Source organism: Vidua chalybeata, chromosome 10, assembly GCF_026979565.1.
Source record: "Vidua chalybeata isolate OUT-0048 chromosome 10, bVidCha1 merged haplotype, whole genome shotgun sequence".
In the NCBI taxonomy this organism is placed as follows: domain Eukaryota; kingdom Metazoa; phylum Chordata; class Aves; order Passeriformes; family Viduidae; genus Vidua; species Vidua chalybeata.
In genome coordinates, this window is record NC_071539.1 from 4,551,947 (window position 1) to 4,572,384 (window position 20,438).

Here is a 20,438-nt window from a genome sequence, read left to right on the forward strand (position 1 = left end):
CAAATGCAGCATTTTTCCCGGGCAGAGACATATTATGGCAATTCAGACACTGACAACTGTGTAAATCACACCCAGGCAAAAGTTATTGATGACCTCATTCCAGTAAAGCGTGAGATGATCAAGCTGCCCCACGGTATTTTGATCATCTGAGAACCCTGAAATTGAAAGTCACAGGCTCCATTTTGCTTGGATACCTAACAAAAGGCATTAACTGTGACAAAAGGCACTTAGAACATCTCTTATATTATCTCATTTCACACCAGCAGTAACAAATACTCATTTTCCTTTATTAACATACTCTCCTTGCCCATAACCTCTCTCATTTTTCTAGTTTTGAATTAAAACGCTTTCAAGTTATTGATCCCTTCTGCTGGAATTCTCTTCTCCTGTTTTTATTAGTTCTTGTACACAGCCTAATTTGAGTGATATGAACAGTGCATCCAACATAAGCACCTCTCTAGCAGACCTGTCTCCCAGGAGTCGACGTGATTAATCTCTCCTGTGCAAGACAAGTCACGTTCCACAGCCCCAGCTCCTCCACACTGCTGGTGTGCTCAGAATGGCACTCTCACACCTCTTATTAAATTATGTAATTACCTTATTTCTTCTCAAGTGCCTTCCCAAACAGGTTCTAGACAGTCACCAATGATGGAAGAAGAAAACTCAATACTGGGAGCATTTGCTGGAGCTTTCAAGAGCGTTTGCTCTTGCCTGTCACTGGATTTCTCCCCATGCCAACTCAGCTGTGGGCTCCCCGAGCCCAAGAAACATTCCCCAGCACTGGAATAGTGCTGAAGGCAGTAATTAGCAGAGGCAAAGGCACACAGTGCTGTGGCTATGCCAGGAGCTGCATCCCCTCCCGAGGGATGTGGGATGCCCTCACAGCTGGCTGGAGTTTCTGGCACCCTCTCTTCTTGCAGGCACATTCCACTGCCAGGGGCTCAGCTAGCTGAGGGTTAAGCACACTGCCCCCACTGGGTTTAAATCCAACTGCTGATATAGAGAGTCCTCACTAAACACAACCCCAGGCACTGTATCACACATTTAGGGCTCTTTCTAGAAGAAAGACAACAGATTTGGAAGAAGAGTGATCTTAGGCACATGGCATAGCCCAAAATTGTGCTCTCTGTGAGCCCTCTGGCTAATCCCCTTCTAGGTGCCCTCTGCAGCTGCTGGCACCATTCTGCAACCCTGTATCTGCTGTGGAACAGCATGGGAAAAGCACCAAACTTCCTTGGCCATGCCAAGTTTTAGCTACTATGGGCAGATGCAAGTAAAAAAGACCCAAGCCAAACCAAACCCCTAAGATTGCCACAAGGGAGGAAAAGGCTGGAAGATGGAGGTGGTGCTGGAGTGTTTAACTTGGGTGAGCAAAAGTGTTGTGCTTTCTCTGCACCAAGATAAATGCCAATGATTCACAGAGCCCAAGTCAGCCCAGGACAAAGAGACAGGAATAGCTTGAGAACCAGCCTCTCCCTCAAGCAGAAAGCTGTGACCTGGCTCTCCTGGGACTGCACAATCCAGCAACCCAGCTCAGCAAACCCATTTGCAGTGCAAGGAGTTAAAGGCAGCCAGCAGGAAGGAACAACGTACCCCCTCCATCCATGGTGGCTTTTAATGGTTGAACAGTGACAGACCTTGAATCCAGCTGCTCCTGTGGGGGCTGAACTCCATGGACAGCATCACTGCTGAGGGACAGCCATGCCCTGGACCACTGCCCAGCTGAGTGATCTCCCTGTGATGCCCACCACCCCTCCCTCCAGCCCCCACATCGGTGTGGATGCTAAAGGCACAGTACCTCCAAACCACATCATGACTATCCCAACAGATGCTGGCTTTTGTCAGTTAAAAAAAAAAAATAAAAATACCGGAGGAGTTCTTTCAGGAGGTATTCAAGGGCCCAGCTCACTGCTGGGCTGCTGCAGGATTTTCAGCTGATGCTGAGTGTTTTCTGTGTGACCAGCACTCACCCATTGAATGCTGTCTTTCAGTGCCATGGATCAAGACTTTCCTGCATTTTGGGCAGTTTCATGACTACAGCAAACAATGTTTCTGCAGAGTCCAAAAATGTAACCTGACATTGCATTTCAGAAGCCTGTTTCTCTAACACAAGATTTCCATCTTCTTTGGCAAACTACCCCTTGTGTTAGCCCTATTGGCATTCACATACACAATTCACAACTCATCTGGAACAGGCTATTAACAGAAATTCTGCTGAATTGGCTGTCTTTCTATTAGTTATGTAGAAAAGAAAAGGTTTGGCCTTGATCCTGGACCTGCTGAATTAAAGTGTGAATGGGAAAATCTCTGAAGTCCAGGAATGCAAAGGCATTTCCACTGGTGCTGCCCACTTCAACTACAGCCCATAACTGCTCTAAAAAAACAAGAGACTAATGGCAAGTCCAGTGGAATTTGCAATTTTTCCTAAGCCCTGATCACTGCTTTTATTGAATTTCTACCTCTGGAAAACATAGATGCATTTCTAGCCTTTCATGTTGTCTGTGAGAGCTTCAAACTCTTTTTATGTCCCAGGTGGGGACGGGGGAGGTTGGCTGGAGACTTCTGAATGCTCAAGTTACGTACTGAATGAGGCATCTTATTCTCAAATAATGGTTTTGCTCAGGGAGAAATTACAACACCAAGGAAAGTATTGGCATAAATACTTATAAACTGCAAAATATGCTGAAAACCTCCCATCTTTTCAAAAGGGGGTGCAAAGCAATAAGAAAAGAGTTAAGCTGAAAGGATGAAATGGCTCCCTGTCCACATCTCACTCTGCTGGCCCCAGAGACCAGAGCAGAAGAAGAGATGGTGGTCTCTCCCAGCACATCTGCTTACCTCAGTTTCCTTTGCCATTTTTAAATGCAAATCAACACTGCCACACAAGACACTGAGCTGAATGCAGGCACAAAGCCCCACCAGCCCAATGCCCTGGTCATTACACCATCATCAGGAAAGTTAAGGAAAGGGAGCAGAGGCCTTGGAATGAATTCCTAGCTTTCCCTTCCAACCATCCTACCATTTACCATTACAGCAGGGGTTCAGGAGGAGCAGCTCAACTGAGAGATCAGTGTCAGAGATTCCCATACTATCCCAAACTTGAGGCACCCACCAGGAATCCCTGCAGACCTCAAGACTGCTTGCCCAGATGGAGGAACCACCCTGAAGTTCACACACCAACAGTTATGGAAAGGAAAACACAATACCAACCTCTGAGGGAAAAAAATCTCACACCTTTTAACTAATAATTAGGCGTCCACAAGTTAGTATTTTTTAATGTAGCTGTTTTACTGTGTAATCCTGACTTCCATCTACTCTAGATGCCATGTAGGCAAACATAAAATACATTTCTTCACACTGACCCTGTTAATAACCATTTCTCAAGGGAGCAGAAGAACTGTAAGGAACTAAAACCACTTGTTCTTTTGTTTATTATAAAACAGACTTATTGAAACAATATCCCCACTCAACACTAACTGGGAAAAAAAATTACATCAAGCTAAGGCCACATCCACTGAAATGAGATGGGATCATCAGCTGTTCCCTGCAGCCCAGGTGAAGCATCTCCTCCAGTGACAGCAGCACATCACTTGCCTAGCCATGGTGCTCCTGCCTCTCCATCTCAGTGTCCAGGGAGAGCTAACAGAGCCAGCACAGCTTCCAGACCACGCCTGTGGGCAGCTTTGTAAAATTAACTACAGGCCAATTTTGTCCTTTACAAAACTCTCTCCCTTCCACAGCTCCCATTTTTGAACATAATGGGCTAGATTACCTCTCTGTCCCTTTTTGTCCCTTCATGCCCTGGTCATTTCAAGTATCATTCATTATCAGGCTCACCTTTACAGTAGGTTAAAGAAGAAGAGGCATGCAGAAGGCTATTCTTTTTGTAATCTCACTGCCACAGGTCACAAACATCCCTGTAAATATTAGAGTCTGGAGCAAAGCAGCATCCCTTCCACCCCAGGGTGCTCCTCCTGCTGACGCTGCTGTGACTCTTGGTGAAACTCCCAACCACACAAATGAAGGAGCCCAACAACCCAGGAGGATCCTACAGCCCCACACTAAATCAGAGATTCACACCAAGAGAAAGGCCACCAGGAAAAAACAAGGGGATACGTGAAAAAGGAGCATTTACCAACACTTCTTTTAAGAGCACTGCCCTGCTTCAGTGGAGAGCCACAAAAGCTTGGGGAGGGAAGTCTGAGAATACCAGCAATCACTGGGACATCAGTGCACAGGTCTGCAGCCCAGCCCAAGGCAGGTGACTGTGTAAGCACACAGGCTGGGATGCTCCACACCCAAAAGCCAGCACTGGGCACAGGGAGAGACGGCTGTGGCACCTGACAGGACTCTCTGGGCTGGATCACCACAGCTTGTGCTAACAAAGGCTCAGGTTCCCAACATCCCTCTCCAGCTAACTGCAGCACTGTCTGCAGCCCAAACTGACCTCCTTCCCAGCCACCTACACTCAGGCTGAGATGGGCTGGAGACAAGGGCATGTGAGGATGGAGCTGGGCTCCTAGCCACACACTTCCTTGTGCACATTTCAACACAAGAATTTAAGACACCTAAAGACACACAAAAAATATGAAGACTTAAACAAAACAAAAAAAATTACACCAATCTGCCATTCTTATACAAGAAGAGGGGAAAAAAATCCCACAACATTTGGAAGCAGGCTGTGTTTGCTTGGCACTTTCCATCTTTAGGTAATTAGTGTAAAGGGCTTCCCAGGTAAACCTAAGAATAAATGGCAGATTTCAAGAGAGACACCATTCTCTCTGCAGTGAGCCTTCAAAGCATAACCAGGAGAAGCTGCACAGCTCCAGCTGGCTCCCCGTGGGCATCACTTGCCTCCAAGTCCTCAGGGTCAGCCACAAGTCAAGCTGCATCAAAATCTGGAGTGACATAAAAAAGTGACAAGCAAGAAACATCTCTGAAGACAAACACCACAGCATTCGCAAATGCTTCAAATCCACAGCCTGGACCAGCGTTTACAGCTTGCTGCTCCTCCCATCCCCTTCTCTAAGCCTTCTAAAAAGTGCCTTCCTAGCTGAGAGTGGCACCTTCAGAGCTGGGAGGAACAAAACACCTCCCAGCTCCAAAACCTATTTTTCAGTGCTTCTCTCGGTTGTTTTCCTCAGCTGACCTAGTAGCAGCTGCTGTACTTGCTCCTCTGGGAATCAGCCTTGCTCCCAGCATTTTGCTTCCAAAATGCTGGTGGTGCAGGGGCATCCAGCCTCTCCATCACCTCAGAGATCCAGGTCTCCCTGGATCTGCCCCCCAAACCATCCCAGCCTTGCTCTGTTTCTGATTATATCGGGAAAGGGGTAAGGACAGGGATGGGAAAGAAAGATGGGAAAGGAGAAGAGAGGAGGCACTTAGCAAAGGTCACTGCAGAAGTCCACAGCAGTGAGGTCCTGGCCCCCAGCTCCCCGTGCACTGCACCAGGCTCCAATTGACCAGAAGAGCCTGTTATTTCTTAAATACAATATCCAAGCTTACAACTGCAGAAAACAGCAGGTACCAGCTTCTGCTGAGAGCAAGAAGCTCCCCACCTGTGCCCTGCAGCCCAGGGATCCCATTAAAGGGATATAACCCAACAGAAAATGTTTCTTGTAACCCACCCGAGCCTTACAGCATCCACACCTCACCCACCAGCCACAGCCACACCCTGGTGCAATGCTGCTGGTAAGATACTTCAGTGAGCAGAGCAATGGGAGCTCCAGCAGACAGAAGCCACCCCTCCCAAAACATTGGTGCTTTTACACCAATAACCCCAATTCTGAAAGCTGGCTCTTTTCTAAACACCTCCCCCACACTGCACCCCCACCTCTGACTTCCAGTGCCCTCACAAAAGATGTGACAAAAGGCAAGTCTGAGTTCCCAGCCCAGCCATTCCTCTGGGACAGGAGGATGTGGCACTGGACATGGTGCTTGCTCCTACGATCTGAAAAGAAGCTGCTTGCAAGGAGAACTTTCTAATGCCCACAAGCCAAGGAGGGGGCTCTCCCTCTGTCCCTGTCTGTGCCTGGCACCCACACAAACGGCACTGCAGACCCAACCACCACATTCCCCACGCTTTGCAGCACCGCTGACTTTACTTGACATCTTCAAAAGCAGCTTTTTTAACCCTAAGACATTGCAGGTTTTTGTTTTTTTTTTTTTTTTTTTTTTTTTTTTTTTGTCCTGCAAAGCTGTGCAGTATTTACAGAATCAGAGCATCCAGCAATTCAAGGCAGACTGGACAAATGTCACTCCACAGACACAGCAGTCTGCTCCTGACCTTCACCCTGCCCTTCCCCTTCACAAACTCAGCAAGGAGGGAGAGGGAACAGAGAATTAAAGGGAGGCAATACAGAAACATTTTTAATCACCTTTTATAACCTGCATTCTCTAGGACTAAAAAAGCACCTTTCACTTCCATTATTCAGAAAGCAGCAAAGCTAATGTGACATATTGGTGTGTAGGTGTGTGGGGGCTGGTTTCTTGTCGGGGGGGAGGGAGGGCTGAGGGCTCGCTCTGTGTTTCAGAGAAATGAAGCAGCACAAGATGTACCAGTTGCTCTGGTAACAAAGCTTTTGCTTTTTTTTTTTTTTTTTATAAGAATGAAGCATCATTTTAAGCATTTTTCAGTTCAGACTTCCTTGCCTGCATGGCAAAAACAAATCTGCATTTCAGAAACACACACACTCCATTTGAGTCAGCATGGAAAGGACCTTCTCCTCCAGAGCTACTATAACATCGTGGGGAAGCTGATAAATTGAGGCTGCCCGTTTTCCTTCTGATAAGGCTACAGGAGTTATCACACACCAGTACTCCAGCCCAGCCCCTTCCTGCAACCCAGAAAGAGCTGATAAAAGCCCAGCACCACCTGTGAGGTGGTGTCTGTGGAAGCAGTGGAGACCCCAGCCCTGGTGAGCATCCCCACACAGCAGCAGCACCATCCTCTCTGCTGGCACACGGAGCCATCCCAGCAGAAACAATGGCTTAATATTTAATACTGTGCTTATAATACAGAAGGATTATAAAGCAGCTTGTCAGTCTTGTAAATCCATTCCACACTCAGACCATCCCTGACCTTGAAGGTGATGAGCAGCCAGGGCCTGCCCACAAGGGTCTGTGTCTGGATGCGGATGTGAGCATTTCAGCCAACACCAAAACCATCCCAGTGGAAAGAAGAGCCTGGGACAGGGCAGGATGGGCAGACACAACATGCTTCCCTGCCTCAGTGTCCCGAGCAGGCTCTCAGAGCAGCAGCAAACCATGGGGAAAGTCAGGAAGCTTCCCAAACCAGAGGGACCAAGCCCTCATGTGCAGTGACCATCAGAGCATGAGGAGGGATGGCTACACACATTCACACACGTGTGGTTACACTCGGCCTGCCCTGCACCAAAAGTAACCTCTGAAGAGCTTGAAAACGTAAAAGAAGACCCAAAGCTGAGGATACAGCACCAGAACCACCAATGCTCAAGTCACACCCAACCTTGCAACATCACAGTTCATTTTATAAACATGAAGGTGGGAAAAGAGAAATGCTCACAGTGCACCTTCAAATGCAACAGCTGTCTAGGGTTAGAGCTGCTTGCTCAGACTGCAGGATGATGGGGCTCTGAACTCCTTCAGCAGCCTGTGAACGGGGGCACCAGGTGCCCTTGGTGTGCTCAGGACCAGCGCCCAGCACCGCAGGCCAGGTGTTGGGACAAGGGTGGCTGGCAGCACGACCTGCTCTGCAGGCACTGGTGTGCACATGTTGTCTGGCCTCTCAAGCAAGGCACAGCAGTCAGTCTGCAGCTATAAAAGCTCTGTGTGTAAACTACAGTTAATTCTTTACAGCAACAATCCCCAGGAAATATTAATTGTGTGCAGCACGGTAGCTTCTTCCACACGGATAAAGCAACAGTGATTAATTATCGAGCTATTGACCATCAGCCTTTCAGAAAGGAAGACAATAAACCAACTGATGATTAAAAACAATTACTGTCATTCTTCACTCAGGCTAATTATCTGAACTCCTAATAATGACCCAGGAACCTGTAGAGTTTCTGTTCTCATCAGGGCTGATGCAAGGGCCCAGCACTGGATCAGCAGCAGCCAGACTAAGACAGATGTCAGGCAAGTTAAACACGTCACAGACTCCACTCTATTTTCTCCTATCTACCCTCAAAAGTAAGTTAAAGGAAAAAGGAGTATTCTAAAAGTCTTTCTTTAGGATATTTACCTGCTACCCCGCCAGCCTGCACTGGTGGAATGCCTGGGGATGCCAGGAGGAAGGATGTCACTGTGCATGGAGTGTACAAACAACATCCAGGAGTAAAGGACATGCATTATCCTTCCTCCTCTGGCATCTGCAAACTCCAAGACAACACTATCAAACACAGGCTTGTGCCTGGGACGTTCCCCCAGGTTTGTCTCAGGAACCACATTGTCCCAGCAGTCCTGCTGCTCCCAGCTCTCCAGCAACAGGTGACTTGGATTTCAAATATTTTACTCACTTTCTAATACCCACACACCTCAGCATCTCCACCTACTAGGTCAAACCTGGGCATTTGCCTCCAGATGGACTGGGCCTGACTTCTGGTAAATACCAGCTGGGCAATAAGTAAGTCCTGACTAAAGACCCTGGGACGCATTTCTTCAACCTTTTCCTACGTGTATTGTACCCCAGACAGACAGACATATTACAACAAAAAGCAATTGCAAAAAACACGTTCTCTTCCAACAGCTGCCTCACTTGGGCTGGCAGAGGACATGGACAGCCTGTGGGCAGCCAGGAACCTGCAGAGGTGCTCCACCTGCCCCGGGGTGGCTCCCAGGGGTGGCTCCCCTGCCCTGCCCCATCATGTGGTGATGGTAAAGGAGCTCCTTGGAGGGCCACAGCTGACACGGGCGGCACGTGGATCCCACACGCTCTAAATTAGAGCACAGACTATTGCTGTGTAATAGCTTGGTGATTATATGGCATTTACCAGATAATTAAGCAATCAATAGTTATTGTGCAGTTACAGAGGTGCCTACATCCTCTATCTTGTACCCTGTAAAATAAAACCTTGCTGAAGCTATAAATGGAGAGCCACATCCCCAGGGCACCAGGCAATGCAGCATCTGGCATTAATGACCACTGTCCTCCTGGCACAGTTGGGAAGAAGCACGTGAATATGTGATCTCAACATCATTTAATTCCATGTTGTAAAATACACAAGATGAGAGGTACAAAGGTTACCACCTGATCTGTTTCCTGGATTTTTTTCTCACTACTGTGAAGGTTTACATCAAAATCCTTCCTGGCTGATACCATCCGTGGCCCACTGTGTGAATGGCTATGGCTAAGCCCATAAAAACACTGGGGGATTGCTCTGGTTTTCCACTTACTCAGTGCACAGTAAGTAGCCCACTGCATGTGTCTCCAAGCTTTCCACCCATCTATTTCTGAGTAGCCCAGTGTCCTTTTCCTTTGAACCCATCTATTTATTGGTGCTGGACACCCCACTGCCTGTGGTCCTGATCTATCCAGGCAATCTAAGCACACACTGTATTTTAAGGAGTATTTGTTTGCTCTCATGCAGAGTAGAAATAAACAGTAATAATAATGTTCTGGGACATAAAAGCACCATTTGCTCATAGTTTAGATAATGCTCTGAAGGGTCCTAGTGAGTTTTGTGTTTAGAGTTGCTTTCAGCCATCAGCTAAAAACCAGTGAGGCAAAGGCTTAATTCCCCAAGTCCAACTCATTGTATTCCTGATAGTAATTTCCTTAAACACCTATAACAAAAATAAAATCCAAGGACACAAAAATTCACTACTGCAACAATGTCTGGCACAGAAACTAGCAAGTTCTCAGTCTTTCATCAAAACCAGTTTACAATCTGTAACATTAGATGCAGGATTATTAGAAAATAAAGAAAAGCTTCCGATTCAATTAGAGAGATAAATCATCACCAGTGCAGTTCCTCATTAAAATAAAAATCGAGCTATTCACAAGAGATTGTTAAGCAGTGAACAAGGAATGTTATTTCTCTCTGCATTTTTCCCAAGTGAAGAGCTTGTGGTTGGGGTTAGAGAAGTGAGAGCAGAGCAGGTCGCTGCCGAGGGCTCCTGCAGTGCCCAGGTGTCACTGGGGTATGGCCAGAGCTGGGGAGAACCAAAGGGATATTTTAACCTGCTGTTCTGAGCAAAGGAAGACCTTTACTTGAAAATACAGAGGTCAAACAGAACCCGTGGTCTTTGCCTCAAGCACAAGGCTCAGAAAACAAGGCTTTGATTCACAGAAGCACTGTGAACCACCTGAAAGGGATCTTCAAACCATGACCCAGAAAGCAGGATCAAAGCAGCAGCAGCAGCTGCATCCCCATGCACGAGCTCTGGCAGTGGGTGCCCTCCTTCTGGGAGCTCTCAGGGTGCACCAGGCTTGGCCAACATGACTCTCCTCCTACGAGCAAGGAGAAGGCATGTGCTGTGCCAGGGGCTCCCCAGCCTCTCCAACGCAGCAGATGCTGAGGCTGGCTCCATGAATCCCTGCTCTCTGAGGGCTCCTGTCACTGTGGTACTCCCAGACACTTCTCAAGGCTCCTAAACCTGCTGTGAGATCATTCAGCTGTAGGAATGTGGAAACCCAGGGCACCAGGAATATTTCTCTGTCTTCTCTGGGGTGTCCTGACCCCCAGGGGAGCACTGACTTTGACCCTCATTCATGGAGAAAGTTTCCTAGACCTCAAGATAAATTAGAAACCACAAAACTGTGAAATAGATTGTAGAGAGTAGTTTAGTATGTCACATGGGTGAGAAATTTAGGTTACAGGATTTTTAGTATATTATAGATGGGTTCAAGGTGGAGGATATAGGGTCTCAAGTTCATTTTTCTTCCTTCCTCTCCCTTCTTCTTGGGTTTAGGTGGTATCTGGTAATTGGGTAGAAAAATCTGTAGTGCAGGTCTTAAGGGGTCAGTTATTGGGTTAGAAAGGAAAATAATTTAGGTGTCACTTCTTAATTGGGTAGCTTAGTTTTTGATTAGACTTAAAAGGCCTTGTAACACGAGATTGTTGGCCATTTTTGTGCTGTTTTTCCTCTACACAGAGTCTGGTGCAGACAGTGCTGAAGTTTTGATAAAATAACAATAAACAGAAGCTGAAGACCAAAAAAGTCCAATGCATCTCTCGTTTCTGACACAGAACTGCTCCAGGAGAGTTTCCCCTGCCACAGGAGCCCCCAGAGAGTTGCCCAACTTGGGGCCTGCAAACTCATATAAAAACATAACGATGCCCTTTGTCCCATGGGATCAATGGGAAGTTTGCACCTTGCACATTTTCCCCCCTGGTCCTGGGCAGGCCAGCTGGTTATCAGCAGGACACCTGTAGTCTCCAGCACAAACGTGGTCATGCAGCAGTGTTAGACACTGCTGCTGTATCAGATTTTCTAGGGGAAACATCAAGGCTGCAGCACACAGACATAAAACATCATCCCCTGCCTGGAATAAACATCTCACTTCTGCCTCTTTCCAACAGCAAAGTTACTTTTCTTACTTCAGAGAGGGACCAGCCATGAGAAGGGGGGGTGATGCTCACCAGGTGACTGCTCCTGGCTGAGAGCACAGGGGTTGGACCTGCAGAGCTCGGGCTGGCAGGCAGCACCAGAACCCAAAAACACAACCAGAGGCACACACAGCCTCTAGGAGGGCAGCAATGGTGCACCTCAGGTAACACAGCACAGAGGGGTAGATCACCACCCCTGCGGGGATTTAACAGATGTGTAGATGTGGCATTTAGGGACATGGTGGGCTTGGCAATGCTGGGTTATTGTCTGGACTCAATCCTAAAGGCCTTTTCCAAACTGAATGATTCTGTGAACAGTCCAGCCCTGCCTGAGAGGGGTTTGAAAATGGCAGTGCAACAACCATCTAATTACAGAGGATGCTGCTCCTAGGTATGGATCGCTGCTAAGAGCTGATTTAGAATGGAGCCAGAAGGTCTGTGTGTCTTGAAAGTTGATCCATTTGTTTTGCTGCAAGAGATAAATACAGCGGTGGTATCCGTAGAAAAAGAATCGCAGAGATCTTATTTCCACGCTGGGTTTTAGGGTGGGACACCATAAACAGTTATGTATGTTTTATATCAAAGTCTCCTTTTGTTTATAGAGCCTGTGCTACTCCAGGACTTCAGTTTAAGAGAGCTGTGAAGTCAGGCTTAGCCTGAGCTCATACCTCAATACTTACTAATTTGGTTTGGACAGCAACGTTTTCCCCTCCACCCCCGTCACCATCCCGTCTGGCACCGGCACCACGTGAATCACACCGAGGACAATCCAGTTACTCCAGCACGTTAAAAACAGTTAGGAGGAGGATTTTCCCCTCGTACAGCACGGGAAAAAGGAACACAGAAACATTCAGCCTACACTTGGGACATTTCTGGGTGTTTTTTTTTCCCCTTTGAGGTAACGCACAGAAAGAATTGAACGCAGCAAGAGGAAACCCGATCAGCTGAGCCACACAACCAGCAGCACCAGCTTATTTCCCTTTTTTGCTCTCCACAAAAACACGACGCTTTGAAAAGGCCGTTACAGGCACATAGTTTCCACGGATTGTTAGAAATATGAACCAGTTAAAATTAGGTCACCTTCCACCGTTATTTTAGCAGCTGAGAAGAAAAACAGTTCAGAAGGGAGCTCCCGTGGCAGGGAGCACATGGTGGGAAAACAATGAATACCACAGAGGAAGGCTCCCTGGAATATAACCTTGATAAGAACAGCTTTGGGGTGGGGCGGTCTTTCCTTTGTTTTTGTTATTTTTTTTTTTTAATCTGTTTCAGTTCAAAAATTCACACATCTAAAACTCCAGAAGTTCCAGTTCATCTTCAGTTCACTTCAATCCCTTGATCCTTCTACTGACAGGATTAGTCAACAGCAGCAGGAGGATGGGGGAATCTTGGCTCTTTGAACACCATTCTCTTCAGCAGGGGCAGCTCACTGTCTCTTAGAGCATGACAAGCAAGAGCTGTGTCTCCAAAACCACAGAGCAGGAGCACATGAGTGTATTCTTTTCTATAGTCAAAATGAAACATGGGCATGACGGGTAAACAGGATCTCTGTGTGCCCACACACGCCTGAGTACACGTGTACACAGCACTTGTGCCCACACATACAGGAGTTTCTTGGAGAATGAGGCCCAGAGGAGGTACTGACTCCCAGCAGAACCATAAAAGTTGGCAAATTCCTCTTGCAACCATGACAAGAAACATCTCCCCCACCACACGTAAACACAGGTAACCCCAGACTTAGAAATAATTCAATCCCACCCCAAATGCACAAGAGTAGTCCATAAAAAGACCTCACCAAGATAACAAAATCTGGACATTCCCCAAGCTAAGAAGTGTTTGGGACAGATGATATAATACAGCAGAGGGGCATTTTAAATATTCTCATAAAGAAGTTCATGCTTTTGAAATCCTGCTCTCCACACTCCCTTCACTATTCTCATCTGGATTGCTGCTTCTAGATGTTTAGAAAAATTTAAAGCAATCCTACTGACTGTAACAGGCACTTTAATAAAAACATTTTAATAGTGTTTTTAATCCTGTATCAGGTCCCTGCCAGTGGAAAGGATGGCAGCCAGCCTGTGTTCAAGCAGAGCACTAGACTGTAGCAAACTCATTTGGCAGCCTATTGCAGCCATAAACCCAGCTCTTAGACAAGATCGAGATTTAGCTATTAAAGCACAGACTTCTCACTCCCTCCTCATCATCTAATCAATAAAAAGCAACTGGGGGGAAAGGGGGGAAAAAAAAGCAATTCATTTTCTTGTGACAGTTTCAGAACTCATGTGAATTGCTTATTGTTAGAGCTCTGTGTGCTACACGGTACTTGCACACACGACCAAGAAGGTCAGAGTTCAGCAAGGCTTCTTGTCAGGTTTGAAACGGTCAAAGCCTAGTCAATGTGATGTGCTGGGATGCTCCATGTTCAACATACAGCCAAGGCAAACAGGATCACTTCAGCTGGAACTCTTACCTTATAGACCTGCCCGTAGGTACCATTGCCAACGAGCTCTACCAATTCAAAGATTCCTGCAGGATCCTAGGAGAAAAGAACAGGAATATTAAATAAGCAATATTTATAGACTTCTGAAAAAATAAACGTTTGACGAAGATCATCATTTCTCTGACAAGGGTTTTGAGTGGTTTAATGTTTTCAGGCAGACCAGGGATGGGAATTACAGGGACAATGAGCAGACGTGTGACACTGTGCAGGTGACAGCCCTGTGTGGGCAGCCCCAGCACTCTGGGCAGCACAGACCTGCCCAGAGCTGCCCAGCTCCAGCACCTGGGCTGGGAGATGCCAGGCAGGTGCCTGTGAGTGAGCATCCACCCATTTGACTGCCATCTGCTCGATCTGTGACCACTCAGTTCATGCTTTAAATGCAACAGCAAGCATTTGCTATTAGAAGTTAGATTTTCTTATGCATCAGCTTTGGAATAAAACAAGCTAACTGGCAGGATGCCATTCTGGGGCTCAAAGCTAACTGGCAGGGGTTTCCAGGTCTATTCCTGAGGTCAGCAGCACTAGTGTTACTTGGTCTAAAGGCCAGTTTTGGTTTGGTGCATCCTGGCTGTTGACATCCCGGTTTGTCAGTTCAGATGAGCAGATCCAAGGCAATGCTGTATGAGGACAGAACACCTTGTAAAGTGGCAACAAAGTATGAAACCCTGTGCCCAGACCCCCCCTACACTTGGCATGTGCCCAGCCAGGGGAGTGCAGTCACACACACACACATGCACCCACCAGCACAGTCCAAAGACAACAAGAGCAGCGAGGTACGAGGGAGGGTGGGGAAAGAAAGAAGGAATAACCAGTGCTGCTATTTTCTCCTCTGGGTGGGTTTTCCCCTTCCAGAAGCTTTATTATACTCTCCTGCTCCTCCTCCTTTTCCTGTACTCACCACTCCAATTTTGGAGAGCACAATCCCCCTGGAAGCTGGCAGATGTGGAGGCATCCTGACATCCCTGGGATCTGTGTGTCCCTGAGCCCACCCAGCCAAGGGGCGACCTCGTCTCCCACACCACCACCCATCCTCATCCTCCCTGCTGGGTTTTTGAGTCACTTGAGCTGCTGGATGACTTGGCATCCCAGTGAGCCCAGGGACAGCAGCTCCCAGGGATACCTCCCACGGAGGATCAGCCAGCAGCACTCCTGAGGAGAGAGGAGATGGACACCCACCACCCCGTTACAGACACAGAGGTTTCATTCACTACAAAGCTGCATGAAATCAAGATGCTTGTGGGTCCAAAAGTCAAACACTGGATCTTTGTGAGAAGCTGAGAAGCAAGGTCCTTTCAGTAACAGTGCCACAAAATTAATCTGAGTCCTGACGTGGCTGGGGCAGCTTTCCACCCTGCCAGGAACACGTGCTTGCCATGGAGTGGCGAGGGCTTGGCACAGCTCCATGACAGGGTGACAGCAACCCCTCTGATCATTCAGAAATGCCACATCCCCCTTCTGCCTGCTCCTCCATCATGTATGAGCAGCTTCCTCAGGCTGCCTGGGAAGCCCTGGGGTACTCCAGGGTGGGAACCCCACTCAGCCTTCAGCAGGGCAACCTGCAGCAAAGGGCAGGGAAGCTGTGCTGGAGGAGACCAGCGAGGACACGTCTGCCCTGGTGCAAACACACCTGCACCCAGACACTTGGGCCGGACACAGGTGAAGCTGCAGCACAACAGGTTTCCAGCATGCAGCATCTCAGCTGGCTGTGGATAGCCTGTGGGTTTTGCTGCCTTGGTACCAGGCAGGGAAATGCCAGGAATGGATGGGAAAGGGAACTGACACTGGGTTTCCACACTGGGTGAGGAGATGGGGGAAGGGGAAACATGGCAGCAGCTGCTGTTTATTTTTTGAGTTTCTTTCCTAAGGGTTGTTCTCTGCAGTGGTGAAACAACTCTGAAAGAGGCTTTTCCAGTGCTACAAGTATATCTATTTTTGAATATTCACTAGGAGATTAAGGCATAAGAAAGCCGTGCCTAGGGCATATGCTTAGGAGGTTTGGAGAAACATCCAGGGATGCAGCTGGCCATTTCTGATAAAAAGAACTCCTTTTTGTAATATGTTTTCCAACCTCTTTATACAAATCTTAAAACTCAAGAGCACCCCACCTCACCATCCCAGGTTCATTGCTCTTATGTGTGCAAACGTCACATTTGTGGCTCCAACAGGTTTGCCTGAGTCCATCCATCACTTGTTTGTGATGCCAGTCCCACACCTGCCTTTGCTGATGCTGTGCCCAGGGCAGCTCTGTGCCAGCCAGGGGCAGCTCTGTGCCAGCCAGGGCTTTCCCCCATGGCTCCCATCACCCACACCTTCTGCTCCTGACATCCCATCCTGGCTCCCACCAGCCAGGCAGTTTCTCTGCTGCAGTGTCCCCTCTCCATCCTGTTTTCTCCCTGCATTTTTCCAGAAGCATTGCCAAGGTAACTGGGCATCTCTCAGCACAGTCAGGAGTGACCCTGCTCCCCTGACTGCTGCCACAGGCAGCTCCACCTCAGCACAGGCAACACGCTGGGAGCACCAGCGCTGTCAGGGGGCACAGGGGGCTGGATCTCTCCTCCCAGACCCACTGCCCTCCTCGGCCTGCCCTCTGCCCATGCAGCAGGCAGTCAAAGGGAAAAGCTTCTCCCCAAGAGCCACTATTAGAACCCAGGAATAATATGGTATTAATGGCCTTTCCAGAAAACACACAGCAAAGGATGGTGCAGGCAAGGAAAAAAAAAACCCTGCTTCCCACTGGCCTCCCCTGGACCGATCCATGCACAGAGAAGAGATTTGCATCTTAATGGCTGCTGGGGAATAGGCTGACCCTGGTACCAGGGGCACATCCTGCACATCCCACAAAGCCCCTGCTGAGATGCTTCAGGAGGTCACCAGAGCAGCTCGGGCAGGCTGGAGTGGGCAGCGAGGGAGAAAAATAGAGAGGCACACAGCATGTGTGATGTTAGCCAGGGGAAGAAGAAATCCACCCTGCAGAGCCCCAACCAGGACCAATCCAGGCCAAGCAGGGAATAATCTCAGACCAAATATAGCCTGTGCTGCAGATCAGGGCTCACAGCAGCGCCGGGCTGCACTTGGCTGGGGGTGGCTGCAAAGCTCATCCCACACAGCTGCTTCCAGCCTGGCACCTAGCTCCTTCTGCTGATGCCCTCTCCTCGATCCAGGAGGGACACACAGGTGATCAGCCTGCTGCAGCCTGCTCTTCCCACACCCCAGATTGCCTTCACAAGAACTACTGTACCTCATGTAACTGAAAACAGCTGCACTGAACAACAAGCCCACAAATAAACGGAAAAAATGAGGTGAGCTGTTAGTTTAGGCAAAGAAGGTGCATTGTTTAAAACAGGGGGGGAGAGAAACAGCATTTAAGACAAAACCACAAATAATTTTCAGCCCTATGTTAGCTTCACATTAACTAGAAAAGGATTTGTACAGCTGTAGTAGCACCAGGACTTTGCCAAGATCCCTTAAACTAAGGTCGGGTTCCTCCCTTCTCCCTGCTACTCAGAACTTGTGCCAGAGGATGCAGGAGCAAACTCAGGCTCTCCATAAAGTATGCTCTCCATAAAGCAGCAAAACACTCCAGAGGACTTTTCATCTACCCATGGGATGGGAAATGTTTCACAGAGTAGCACCTGCAGCAAGGGTTGTGCAGACCCAGTGCTCCTCCAGGCAGACTGGGTTGGGACCTGCCTCTTGTGCCAGGGTATGACCATGCTGCCACAGGTAAAGCCAGGACAAGCTCAAATTCAAGTGGGAAATTGTTATGTTTCTACTAATCTCTCAAGAAAATCAGTGGTACTAACGTTTCAGTGGCTAAAACTGGTCCGAGACACATAAAAAGGCAGAGGCATCATCCTTTCCAGCAATATCATGGGTAAGGAAAAAAAAAGTCCACTTTATTTCAAGAAACTCTATTTGAAACTGGTGCATTATCAGAAAAGGGACTTCTGTTTGTGGATGATAAAGCAGGATATATTCAAATTTCAGTAACAAAACAGGCCTCCTTTTTGAAGACTTATCAGCACGGAGCACACAGTGGGGCTGGCAGGTTCCTGGTTAAAACTGCTCCTTCCCATCTGCCTAACCCAGACCCACAGAACTGAAGCTGAAAGACGTCCTTACCCACACCTCAATGTCTCAACAAGTCCAAGGCACAAAAGAGCCAACACTTTGCTTGAAAGGAGACTGTTCAGAGAGCAATATCCACACCCAGGGCTAAGTCACCTAAGGGCCAAGGGCTGCAGGTGTGTATCAGTGTTGGCTGTGGTGAACAGAACACAAGTTAGCCATCTTTACATACTGCTATGCAGGTGTTCATAAACATGAGAAATATTTATACACAGCCTGTACACCAAATCTGCTTGTTTTCCTTGAAGGAGACTCATTTTTCTCCCTTCTAGCCCACACAAAAGGGATGTAACAGGAAGGGTTACTTGAGGAGACAGTGGAAAGATGCTCAGGAGAGGGGAACCCAGGGGCACACCAATTAAACCACGATTGCTGTGGATGCACAGGAGGGGAAATCAGAGATTGGAGCCTCTGTAATCATTGTGCACTTAGTCCTCCAATTCTAGCAGCTAATGACAACTTCCAGCCAAAAACCATGGAGCTACCCAGTCATTAAGCAAATGTTACAACCCTAGAGAAGGAAAAAGCACTGTGTAACCAGAGGCAGCACAGTTATAGGTCAGTAACAGAGGAGTGTCCCCAGGCACAAATCAGCTAAAGCAGCTCTGTGGCATGAGAAGAGTTTTTTTTCATCTCCACCAAGATATAAAGCCTGTGCAACTAATGCTCCCAAGCATCGGATATTATGAGCTCTGCCTTACATCTCTGTAATAAAACAGCCTCAACAGGAGATCCCACAAAAACTAAAGCAGGCTTACAAAGCCATTTACTCATCACCCTCAACACGAGACCCAGGGAGCTTTGTCTGTGTGCAGGTGCCTCTGCCTAGACAAGTCCTGGCAGTCACAAGGTGAAATTTTGGCACTGGGAAGCAGCTGAGGGTCATTCTTCCCAAAAAGCTGGCTCTTGTAAACTCATGGCATTGCCACAGCGCCCAGACAGCCTAGGAAAGCCATAATCCCAGCTGGCATCACACAGCTTGGCATGGCAGCACTGTCAACCCAAATGGTTGTCTTGAGGTGTCAACTGCCTGGAGCAAGTTGGGTTTTCCAACCCTACCAAGCTCCAACCAGAAGTGAAAGATCATTGATTCAGAATGTGAGAAAGGTTTTGCAAGGAATGCAGGAGAGACAGAAAAGCCTTTCAGCAGTAGAGTTCAACAGGCAAAATTGTCATCAGGGTAACATTCTGAATATGCAATGCATCACTGCAAGGAATGAGTACAAGGATGAAGCCTTTCGTTCTCACACTATACACCTGCCCAGATTTCATTTCCCCAAGGCCAAATGCTGGCTGGGCCATACTCTGTGAAGCCACCTCTCATGTTAGCAGGAAGCTTTAGAAACTCTGTAAGCAGCCATAAAACTCCCAGGCATCAGGACTTGAGTAACCTCAAGCTCTACAAAGTCTCCTGCTATTCCTTCTGAAGAGGCACCAGTTCACTCCTTTTGCAACACTTTCTGCACTGGCTTCTACAGCAGGAATTGAAGCACTTGTGCAGTGTAACAAACAAGATCACCTTGGGGAAGTTACCCCAAATGATACTCAGTTCACAGAAAAATAGAGGGGTTTGAAGAGCACTTGAAGACGCAGCTGCTTTTTAGTAATCAGCTGGCTGTCTCCATCTCCAAGGCACTTCTAGTTAACAGCCCTGTGAGTAATTTGAAGATGGACTGCATAAGCCAGGAGAGGACTGTTAATATAGCTGCAGAAAGCAGCAAACAAAGCAGGAAGGCAGAGGCCAAGGCAACAAAATACTGACCTAGTCACTGGGAACTTTCTAAAAAAGAAGTTGGGGACATGACTTTTTCAATTTTCTATCACACAGACATAGCCCTAAGGCTGCCCATTAATTAAAGCAGTGCAAAAAACGTCAAAAGGCTGCACAGGTATTTTTGAGATAAAAGCCAAGCAATGAAGCAGAACCATGCTGGACTACTGGATGTTACTCAGCCCTCACAGGGATTGTTTAATCTCACGCCTTCTCCTGCTAGCTTTGGTACCCTCCCCTCCTTCGCCCACCCATCCAGAGACTCACAAAACAAGCTATCATCAATGCCATCTACCACTGCACCTCCTGCCTACTCAAGCAATACAAGCTGCTCTACTTGGAAGAGTAATAATGAACTCCCCAAGGGCTTTGTTTTCATTTTGGAGAAGCAGTTTGTCCTCCCTCACCCCCAAACACTCAGCTCTGTAACTTAAAAGAAGATGTTAGTCAAGAAACAGCATTACTATGCAGCGTAAGAAAAACTGCTCTCAAGGCTAAGCTATTAACAGAA

The 20,438-nt window shown here is 47.7% G+C and overlaps 1 protein-coding gene across 6 annotated transcripts in view; it reads right to left on the reverse strand.

Annotated features, from left to right (window-relative positions):
* The window catches only part of TNIK (TRAF2 and NCK interacting kinase), a 153,773-nt gene that overhangs the window by 112,739 nt on the left and 20,596 nt on the right, over positions 1-20,438 (reverse strand). For all 6 annotated transcript variants that reach the window (XM_053951167.1, XM_053951166.1, XM_053951169.1 and 3 more), the window contains exon 2: positions 13,999-14,064. In XM_053951167.1, the coding sequence (XP_053807142.1) occupies positions 13,999-14,064 (66 nt within the window). The remainder of the gene's footprint in view (positions 1-13,998; positions 14,065-20,438) is intronic.